This window comes from Amblyomma mixtum, chromosome 6, assembly GCF_055824585.1.
Source record: "Amblyomma mixtum isolate Tamu chromosome 6, ASM5582458v1, whole genome shotgun sequence".
NCBI classification, from domain to species: domain Eukaryota; kingdom Metazoa; phylum Arthropoda; class Arachnida; order Ixodida; family Ixodidae; genus Amblyomma; species Amblyomma mixtum.
The window spans coordinates 141510635-141522416 of NC_143017.1; the positions used below are offsets into that span (position 1 = coordinate 141510635).

Genomic DNA, 11782 nt, shown 5'->3' on the forward strand with positions numbered 1-11782 from the left:
CATATCGCCAATCATCGTACGACATCCGATTGCAATGTAGGTTTGTACTACCAAAATGCAGAACAAACTATGGATTCTGTATGTTAAGGTATATTGTGCCAAAGTTCCTCAATACCTCATTCAGTGACCAAGTGAATATTTTGTCTTTGTCTGCCATCCGGAAAAGCTTTATTCAGCAATATGTGGTACAGTGATGCGAAGCGTCTGGGTGTACTACGCCACTCTGTGTAATAACCTCACTGTCTTTTATTATAATTATTACTGCCAATTGCTAGATATCTGTTTCCTATAATACATTGTTCTTCATAAGCGGACTTGTATCCACTTTTCAACAGTGTTTTTTTTTTTTTTTTCTCTCTCTCTTTTTGCCTCGTGCCAACTGCCGACTTGTAAGGATGGTGAGGCCCGTCAAGCGGTGTATCATTCACTGCTTTTTTCTCACCATCCCCAGTTTGCGTGTACAAACTGAAATAAAGATTTGATTTGATTTGATTTGATTCTCGGATACGTTACCGTCCTTTATGAAACATGACCAGTGAAAGTTTTGGCGCTATTTAGCAAGTGACCAATCGACAGTTTGTGAAATAAAAACTTCGAGTGGAATCATAACTAACCCTTACGCTATTGCTACAACATTCAACTCGTTCGTTGTTTGTTTTCTCGCGCTCGGTTTCAGGTGCTTCCTTTGACTCATACCCCATCACTCAACCAATGGCTGAAATAAACACTAGTGAAGTTGGCTTATTGTTCTCCTGCACAAACTAGACGTAAAGAAATCTCCAGGGTCTGACGACATCTCAGATAATTTCCTTAATAGACATGCTTTCAGGGTTTCCAAATATTTATCAAGAATTTTCACCCTTTCGTTGCGAACACTAAGAATCCCGGATGACTGGCGTAGGGCTAAAACAATTCCAGTTCATAAGGGTGGTCTCAAACATGAACTAAATAATTACAGACCGGTTTAGCTAACTAGCTCTTTTTGTAAAATATTCGAACATATTTATAAAGCAGTTATTAATCACCTAGAAGTTAATAACCTTTTCTGCAGTCGACAACACGGCTTTAGATCGCCATTGTCAACAACTACACAGCTAGCAGAGATAACGCACGATATTGCAAATGCCCTTAATGCACGAGGCCAGTTAGACGCCATTCTTCAGACCTCTCTAAGGCATTTGACTTGGTTCCTCACCAAGACTTACTCACGAAACTGCGGGCTATAGGTATCGAAAACAACATAATTACATGGATTGACTGCTTTTTGAAAAACCGTAAACAGTGTATCCAACTGAAAAATTCTGATTCTGATAACTTGGATGTCTACTCAGGATTACCACAGGGTTCAGTCCTCGCTCCCTTATTGTTCTTAATTTATATCAATGATATCCATTCATGCATTCACTCTGGGTACGAATTCGACTCTTCGCGGACGACTGCGTAGTATATAAGGAAATAGATTCTATAGAAGATCAAATTAAACTAAATGAATCTCTATCAGCTATTCAGACTTGGTGCACGAGATGGGGAATGAGACTCAATGCCACTAAAACAAAATAATTTTTAGCAACAAGAAAAAGCCACTAGATTTTTCATACATTATAGCCAATGTCCCAATCGAGAAAACTAAAAATATGAAATACCTAGGAGTGACACTATCAAGCAATCTAAGCTGAGAACAACACATTAAAAACATATGTCATAAGGCCTAAGGAAAGCTGTATTTCCTTAGAAGAAACTTACGCAACGCTCCTCCTAATGTAAAACTTAATGCATATCAAACGCTCGTGAGACCAACCTTAGAATATGCTGACATTATTTGGCGTCCACACCAGCAATATTTGATAGGCAAATTAGAACGCATTCAAAACTTAGCAGTGCGCTTTGTATACTCAAGCTTTTCCAAACATTCCAGCGTATCTAACCTACTTCACAGAGCAGATCTTCACAGCTTGGCGCAGCGTAGAACAACATGAAGACTAACATTTCTGTTGTTGCTTTATCACGGCAATTTGAACATATCAGGAGAAACATACCTTCAGGAACCATTTCGTCACTCTCCAAGAACTAACCATGAGAAAGAACTTCATCAACCCATAAGCGATATTAATGCTCATAAATATTCTTTGTTTCCAGCGGCTATATCTAGCTGGAACAAACTACCCTCGGTTGTTGTAAACTGCAACTCAGTTGAATCATTCATAGAGCATGTCAATGCATTGATTCATCAGTAATGCCACCGTGATAAAACTATGATACTGACTTTCATTTTGTATTTTTTGTAACTATATTTGTTTCCGTGCTGAACCCTCTATTTTCGTTTCCCTGAATTGGCATCATTACCACCACGATGCCGCTATGATGATGAATTGTTTTTTTGTATTATATATGAACCTAACTTGTTCCCCTGTATTGTCTCCTTTGTATCCACTCCTGCATGGACCCAAGAAGGGCCCGCAGTATTTGTCAATAAATAAATAAATAAATAAATAAATAAATAAATAAATAAATAAATAAATAAATAAATAAATGTTATTAAAACGGATACCTATTCCCTGCTATCATCACTGATATGCACCTACCGCACTAAAATTTCTATGTCCCTAGTTGTGCGCCTGCCCGAGTTTTACCCGAGTTACCACAGCGGCAGCCAGTGAACGAAAACAGCGCCGTACCCATGAAAAGAGCAAATTCTAGAGGCCCGTGTATTGTGCGATGTCAATGCACTCTAGAGAACTCCAGGTGGTCGAAGTTTCCGGATCCCTTCACTACGGCGTCCATCATAGCCTGAATTGCTTCGGGACGTTAAACTCCCACAGACTATAAACCAAGCCAATAAAATGATGAGATGAAGCTATAACATGAGCATCCCTGCGCGTGCCGTTCCTTGTTTTAGACCACCATCCTCTTTGTAGGGGAGGCATCCTGGGCCAGAGGGCGCTGCGCGCGCCAGTGAACTACGGTGTCGACAGTGAACAGTACGCTCCCCGACCGACTTCTCCTAATTGATGAGGCAGGCCGACTAGCTATCCCCAAGACTTGTGTGTCCGTGCTCCTCCTGCATGGGACGCGGTTAATTGGAGAGATATGGGAGAGGCTGTTATCCTGCATTGGGCGTGTTCGGGCTGAAAGCAGTTTGTTTTGCGCGTGTGCGCTCATTATTTGTCGCTCGTGCTCGGAAGTCCTTGTGACAGAAACTTGTTTCGTACGCGCGCTTGTGCTGCCTTCGCTCGCGCTTGGAGACCGTAGTGAAATCAACTTGTTTTGCGCGTGTGCTCGTGCATTAAAGGACAGCTTGTTTGTCCGTTGTTAAGCAAACCACAAAAATAGGGCGTCCATCTTGACAAGTCTACTTTTGTGTCGTGAGTAAATAACTGCTCGGTACATCAAGTGGAAACTTTTCTGTTGCCACAGGCGATGGATTTAAAATTGAGTTTTAAGGAAATGAAGTGACGCAGTAATTGTCTCACATCTCGGTGAACACCCTAACTGCGCCGTAAGGGAAGGTAAGGGAGCAAGGTAGGAGTGAAAGAATACGATTCATATTATTTTCTGATCACTAATGCAGTGCCCTGCCTTACACACTCTCTCTATTCTTTCACTCCCACCTTCCCCTCTTCTCTCATGGCGCGGTTAAGATGTCCACCGAGAAGTGAGACAATTACTGGGCCTTTTTACGAGGTTGTAATGCAAGAACTCACTCAAAAAGAGGTTTTAATGAAGTGATCATTTTTTGCTTTTCCTCGTCTCAGCCTCGGAGCTTCGATGTTTTCTGATTCAGAAGGTGCTTCATACAGTGCCCGGACATGGCGACATTTCACTAAAACAAATCAAAGCTCTAACATTAATCGCATTGAATTGATGCTGCGCTGTGATAAGCTTAACCAGCAGCAGACTGAAGAAAAAATGACTACGAATATGCTTTCTCAATTTTGGTTTTGAGCATGGCAGCTGTTGCATACTTTTGCGTCCCGAACTGGGCAGCGTCATTCTCTCCCCCTTTGTGCCCCACGACTCCTCTTTTAGCCTCTTGTCAGCACTTCTACCTCAACGGGACTATTGCAAGGAAGGCGTGTACAGCTCAGCCGATAAGAGGAATCATGGTATTCACGCTATCAGCGAGTGGAGAATGCGTTCGGATGGATGCATGCTCACGGTGGTGTTACAGCACCGGGTCACCTACATGACCGGCGCTGATCATGTGGGCCGCGCCGGTCTCAAGATAGGCTTCAACAGCAATGCCTCTGACAAGACTCCACTAACACATTTGCGAAGCGCGCTCAGATGACTCCTCGTTTCAGGTGGCGTCACGACCCTGTGACCGGTTATGCGGCGGTGGTGTCATGGGTAGGTGATGCCACGTGACCGATATGGTACAGGTGCGGTCACGGCCACGTCCACTCCGATGACCGCAACCCTCTTACTTGAGTTCTCACACACCATCGGACGACGGTCAAAACAAGAATGGGGGCTTAGCAGCTCGGCTTTAAACCTAAGTTCGACGTTAGCGCTTCTCCTTGTGTGTCGTTCTACATTACTAACCCGAAAGCATTATATGCCTGATGCCAAGGAAATCCAGTCCCCGGAAGGTGTCCGCAACATGGGTCCACAGGAGGTGGCACCTCTTATGTGACACCATTAAGAAATAAAAATTTGCCTGCGTTGGGGTTCGAACCCAGACCCTCTGCGTGCCAGGCGGGGACGCAACACATGTGCCATGAAGGGCCTTTGTTTCCTTTATTGCATGGAAATAGATCCCGCTGCACAGTTACCGTAGTCCTCCGTAAATCCTGAAATAAAATTGCAACAAGGAAAGGTGTCCGGCATGGAGACACGATCTCGTCAGTGCTATTCACCGCCTGTTTACAGGAGGTATACCGAGGCACAGTTGGTGATAAGGGTTAATGAAGAGTACCTAAGTATTCTGCGGTTTACTGATGACATTGCCTTGCCAAGTCACTCAGGACATGAACTTCTAAGCATGGTGAATGAGTTAGACAGGCAGAATAGAATGGTGGTCTAAAGATTGACATGCAGAAAACCAAAGTAATGTTCAACAATCTAGCGAGGGAACAGAAGTTCGAAATTGGCAGCGAGGTGCTGGAAGTAGTAAGGGAATATGTCTATTTAGGGCAGGTAGTTACCGCTCACACGTGTCATGAAAGGGAAATAACTAGAAGAATAAGAATGGAGTGGAGCGCGTATGGCAGGTTCTCTGAGATCATGAATGGCAGTTTACCAATATCCCTCAAGAGAAAAGTGTACAACAGCAGTATCTTACTGGTGCTCACCTATGGGGCAGAAACGCGGAGGCTAACGAAAAGGGTTCAGATTAAGTTAAGGGCAACGCCGCGAGCTATGGAGAAAAAAATGATAGATGTAAAGTTAGAGATCGGAAGCGGGCGAAGTGGGTGAGGGAATAAACGCGGGCTAATGACATCCTAGTCAGAATCAAAAGGAAAAAATGGGCTTCGCATGCTTCACTGCTAACTTAGCTCCGGATTATTTCGCAAGAGAAGCAGCGCGAAGTTTTTCCACAAGTGTGATGTGTTGCCTCCAGGGATCACAGAAGTCTACTTGGTTGCCATTCGCGTATGTGGCTAGGCTACCATCTACAGCCGACACCGATGAAATCGCAAGCCCTATTTCCATGCCCGAGTTGCTTGCAGCAAAAGTTGAGGCTCATCGGAAGACTGCACCGGTTCGGAGTCCATTCCGTACGAGGTGTACAAGAACTTGAGTTCCGCTTTACTTTATCAACTCCTCGCCACCATTAATAAGGTATGGATAGAAAGCGTCGTACCAGAAACCTGGAAATCGGCTTTCGTGGTCCCCATCCTAAAGCCGGGGAAGCCGCCAACAGACCTTGGTAATTTCCGGCCTATATCGCTTACGCCCACTTTGGGCAAGCTTACCGAAAAAATGCTTGCCACATGACTGTCGTGGTGGCTTGAGCACCACGGTTTCTATCATCCCGCCCAAATTGGCTTTCGGACGTCCATAGGTACAGAAGATGGATTGGCTGTTTTGGCGTCAACAGTTGTAGCATCAACTTGCACCTACAAAGAACGTACCGTACTCGCCATGAACGTTGAAAAGGCGTATGATAATATGATAATATCAGTCATGCTGCTATCTTGGAATCCCTTGACATGCTACATTTCCCCGTTAGGGTGCACAATTTTGTAAAATCCTTTCCAGAAGGCCGGCACTTTGCCGTACGCCTCAGTGATGATACCGTCGAATCCTTTTTGCCTCTTCGCGGCGTACACCAGGGATCGGTATTATCGCCAACATTATTGAATATTACTTTTATCTCCCTTGCTTGGCGCTTACATTATGCGCCTGAAATTAAGTTTTTCTTATACGCTGATGACATCCCTGTGTGGTCCACCCACCACGACCTATTGACTCAAGCCTCCGCCCTACAATCAGCCATAGATATTACGTCGACTTATGATTCTTAAATTGGTCTTCAGCTTTCAGTGACCAAAACTACGTACGTGTCAGTCGCCAACCGCTGGAGACGTCATAAACTCCCTGCGACACCAATTCGTCTCCATCTATCCGGAACTCCACTTCAAGCAAGTTCCGCCATAAAAATCAGGCTTGAGAATGCACGAGTCAGGAACAGGGACTGCTTGACTTTCTCGAGCTAAAAAAGCAAGTGATTCAGGAGACAGGTCTGACTAGACGCATTGCTCCTAAAACAGGCAGCGCTCGCTCTTATGTTGCACGGCAGTTGGTGCGGGCGGTTGTGCAACCGCGCCTCGTTTACCAAGCCCAGTTGCAGAATTTGACAAGGGCTCAATGGGATTGCCTTGAAGCTGTTAATCGAGATGCAATGATAGTCATCACTTGCCTTCCACGCATCATCCCGATCGTGGATCGCCAAGGACATGAGCAGTTGAATACACTAGATGAGCTGGTGCAGCAACGACGTGATGCTCGCCGGCTTAAGCCTAACCTTACACAGGCAACGTGTGCACTCAGGGCATATGCTTCATCGCACTCCATTCTACAGCCGTCTCCGCAAGTTCTCCCTCCCTGGCGTTTTGTGTAGCTAAGCAACAAAAAACCAACTGATCTACGTCGGCTATCATCTACCCTCGCGGCGTCGTCGTTTCGCGAGTGAATTACAGAACAAGACGCCCATCTGCCGCATGGCTCTATCGTTTTATACGTTGACGCAAGCATCCAGGCTTGCGAAACAACGACAGAACCTCCTTCCTCCTTCTGTGCGGAGATGCTTGCGGTTGAAGAAGCACTTTGCTCTGCGGCTGCCGTTCTGCCACCTATACGGCCCGCATTGTGATTCGCACCGAGACCCTTCATGTCACACGCCTACTACGATGCGTCAGTCGCTCCCCAGGAATTTGCGAAGATATCCATCGTCTCGCGGTACGCATCCGTATTGAGTAGGCCCCACGAGACCTCCTGAGCTCGCAAAGCCGTGCAGATTCTGCGACTCTCATTGCGAACCCAACATCGTCTTTGCCTCGAGTCCTCACTCTGTATGACACCACCCTCCTTTTAGCAAGAAAGAAGCACCTCCGGCGTCGCACACGTGCTCTAATACTTCCGTGCGGGGTAACCTCCCCCCGCGGACTTGCCCTTCGGAGGGTGCGGGTCGTGGTTGCCCTAACTCCAGCCGTGACACGAAAGTGGCCGCAATTGAGATGTTTATACCCCCCCCCCCCCCCCCCCCAGTCTGCAAGAACCGAAATCTTGAGGCCGACATTCATCACCTGCTGTGGATTTGCTCGGCGTTGAAGCCGACAAGAATTCGACACCTAGCGGGCGGCAGCGGATCTTTCGCCCATCAAAATAGGTTCATACACCGCTTGGACACACTGACCGCATCATCGTTCTCTCATCAATTTCAATGGATCAACGAATCTTTTCTAATTTATTTAGACATCCTCCTCTACCATTACATACCGTTTTATGCTGTGAGGCAATCAACATCGCTTAAAAAAGAAGGGCTTGAGGAGGGCATGTATTGCGAAGACAAGGTAAGCGCTGCTACTGAGGGTAACGCTGTGGATTCCAAGAGAAGGCAAGCGTAGCAGGGGTGGCAGAAAGTCAGGTGGGCGGATGGGATTAAGAAGTTTTCGGGGATATGGTGGCCGCATCTGATAAAGGACAGGGTTAATTGGAGAGACATGGGAGAGACCCTTGCCCTGCAATGAGCGCAGTGAGGCTGCTGCTGCTGCCGATGATGATGATGATGATTATGATGAGATCCCGGACAGTTACCAAATTCTTGACGTACACACATACTATCATCCCTAGAAGGGTCGTTGGTTCAAGCGTGTTAGAGGGGCACGAAGTGAACGCATTGTGGAGTGTTTGATTGTAAAGTGTTGGAGATGTGTGCTGATGTTAGACAACGATGACTTGCAAAAAAATGTTGCTGACATCATCCAAGGGCCACGTGATAAGTATGACGTGTCAACTATGACTTGCAAAAAAGTTTCTGACGTTTAAACGCAAATGCTTTCGCATTTCTCGAGTGTAGCAGACTGCACCGCTGTCTCCAAGTTTTTGAGTAATGTGAATCATGTAAAGATCGGGTGAAAATATTTTTTTGTGAAGCATATACCCATTTTATTCTGGAAGGTATGCTGCTCTACCTACGGTTGCAGTATCGTAACGCTGTTGCTTGTTTTTTATGCAATAAACAGCATAATAATGCCATTCAGATGAATCAAAAGCTTATTCCCCTCTACCAATATTGCTCAACAAAGCAGCATGCTGGTCTATGCTTGTTCAATAGTCAAGTGCCAAGCGCGCGCTCATATTATCATTAAAGTGTTACGGCGTCAACGCACCTATCCTGAGGACATTCACATAGTGAGACCTCCGGCGACAACGAGCGCTGCGCCCGTGACATAGGAGCTGGCTGGTGAGCAGAGGAACTTGATCGCCTCCGCGACTTCCAGAGGCTGGGCGGCCCTCTTCAGGGGCACCGTCGCCACGGCGGCCTCTTTACGCTTTTGAAGTTCGCCAGCTGACGCAAGAGTGTCTGTCCAGCCGGGCAGCACGGCGTTGCAGCGAATCCCGTGCGCCGCCAGTTCCTTGGCCGTTGTCTTGGTGAGGGCTACGACGCCGGCCTTGGATGAGGCGTACGCGGGGGTCGCATGACCCCAGGCGTTGGCCGCGACGCTGGCTATGTTCACAATGGCCGCTCCACTCTCGGGCAATGGGATCCCAGATCGTAGCATATATCGGCTGGCTGCACGAGTCACCAGAAAGGTGCCCTGAAAAGAAAGGCAATGCTATAGACAAGCCTGTGGTACCTGATTTTGCAGCGACGATGCTTTCACCTGCTCGCAAGATTGGAGGTGGCGAGAGAGGCGGAGGTAAGCTATTAACGGCAGGGATCGCATCAAAAATGGGCCTACTTGGCATTCATTTGAAATGGGGAAAAAAGAAAACCGTTTCTGTAGACACAGAGTTCTGCTTTGTCTGCTCATTCAGCTCTGCAATAATTAGTGAAACTGACTTCAGTGTGCCAGACGTTTTCTGCAGAAAGCGGAATGGAGCAAGAGTAATGCCTGATGGTGGGTTCTGGAGTGCAGAATTCAGGATGTTTTAAAACTGAGCGCGACGCGCTTGTCTAAGTTGTTATATAGCCGAATCTTGCTGAACTTGAAAAGGCACGTGGACTGGAGACCGCGACTGCGATTAGCCTAGTTATCGCGGTAGCTAGTTGCAGGATAAAATGAACGGGAAATGTAGTTCACTGAGTGAGGTTCAGTTGCTGACATCTCACCTTGAGGTTTACCCTGATGACGTCGTCGAACAGCTCCTCGCTACAGTCGAGGAGAGGAGCTATTCGCAGAATGCCGGCGCTGTTGACGACCACGCTAAGCGGCTGCGTGAAGTTGCTTCTGACTTGGTCGAAGAGCTGCTCGACAGAAGATGAGTCGCCGACGTCCACGTACACAGCTAGATGTTTGCCGTCCCCTGCGCGCAACCGGTTTATGTTTTCTGTTCATAAACCAAGTTTTCTGTGCATGTGACGTAACTGTGAAGTTACCCGTTGGCACACTAGTTGAAGCAGACAAAAGTATCCCATTGGCAGGCATAGAAAGAAGTGCAAAACATTCAGTGTAATGGCATTTTGCCTATTCTCAACTATTAAGCACGTTATACCTGCGACCACCACGAAGCCAGGCGCAAAAATACACTCAATGGCATGAGTGATGCACTGCACATTACTAGATAACGAAAAGGAAGCCGTACGTTTGGCGAACGCCCGTATGACGGTTTTGGCGCATTGATGATCCTTCCACTCCTGCAGGTTCTGTTGCACATCGAGAATTTTATTAATTGGAAATAAAAAAATTGAAAATTGAAAAATTGAACCAAGGGCTGCACGACGTCTACGTCATCCCCAAGTATACCAGACCTGGTGCAGAAAGCATAATTTTGTTCTCCACTAACCTGGAAGTGACTCGGCCACTTTCCGAGCTCCTTCAAGCTGCCTGTCAGCGACGACCAAAGTGGCGCCCTCGGCGGCAAGGACACGGCAGACGGTTTCACCGATGCCGCTGGCGCCGCCGGTCACCAAGGCCAGCCTTCCACGAAACGGCGTCTCCGGAGCAGCCATAGTTCTTCGTGTACTTTCAGTGCGCACTGAACACCACACAGTTGACGAAGGCAGCCTCAGCGCACGGGATGGAGTATCTGCTGCGCTGTTATGTAAAAAGGAAATGTAAAATGACGCACACTTGCTGTGAAAGCGGATCGTCGCAGCTGGCGCCGAGAGAACGCCGGCGTTGCAGTTGAAGAGAGATAAAATATGTGCTTTATAATGCAGTAGGGCTTTGTCTGGTAGCGATCAGCCGCTTTGGGCCTCAAACCCTCATAGTGGATGTCAATGAGTAATTACTCACTTATTACAAACCATAAGCTTGCGGACAAAAAACGCATATGTGCGCAAAAGTCTCCTGCAGCAAATCTCTATTGTTTCGGGAGTACGAGCGGGCCCTCTTTGGCTTTCTTAAAAGCAGGAATGGAGCGTTTGTTGGTGTTTAACCATTTTAGTGATGTTTAGCACCGTTTACATTAACCACCTGCAAGCGGATGCATTATACGAGGGGTGGCCTCTACTTCACCTACCTTTTGGTTTATTTCCCATGTATTGCGCAACGTCCGAAATGGTACCTAAACACATACAGAGTAATATTGAATATAGTCGGCCTTATAGCAATTTTAGGTGGGTTTTATAAAGATTGTTTTCGCACAAATACTTCCACGGTGTTGAATCTGAAGTGACACGAGGTACGAAGGACTACATGAATCAACACAGCGAAATAAACTTAACTAAACCGAATGGACTTAACTGATAGAATGGAGTTAACTAATGGCCTTAAATGATAATGACGGAAAAAAATTGTCTTTACGTAATACGAGTTGACCGGGAAAACGTCTGCACGAAAGTGACGCGGCGGTTTTTTCAAGGCGCGGAAGGAAGAAAAGTGAAGCACAGATGTAATCACTGCTTAACGCTCATTTCCTTTTTAAAGTTGACAACTAATGTGCAGAGGATCCACGGTAAAGAGAAGGCACGGAAGATGGGAAGTTCGATAACGAAAAATAAACAAAGGGGCTTGAACGAAAAAATCCTCTTTTCGAAGCGCTGTCTAGTGGGCTGATGCTTCTGTGTCTGAAGCACCTTGTTTCATTTTGAGGGGTCAGTAATGACCGCTTCAGGCTATCAGAAACCTCTATGACGCTGATTATTTTTATCGCTTCTAGTGTGTTCTTATTT

At 46.5% G+C, this 11782-nt stretch overlaps 1 protein-coding gene across 1 annotated transcript; it reads right to left on the bottom strand.

The window, feature by feature from the left end:
* Window positions 1-8849: 8849 nt before the first annotated feature.
* LOC149340638 ((3R)-3-hydroxyacyl-CoA dehydrogenase-like) lies at window positions 8850-10618 on the bottom strand. The gene is made up of 3 exons (XM_089551155.1): window positions 10453-10618; window positions 9779-9972; window positions 8850-9263 (listed from the first exon to the last, which is right to left on the bottom strand). The coding sequence occupies exons 1-3, from the start codon at window positions 10616-10618 to the stop codon at window positions 8850-8852; spliced, it is 774 nt and encodes a 257-aa protein (XP_089407281.1).
* Between the last annotated feature and the right edge of the window lie 1164 nt (window positions 10619-11782).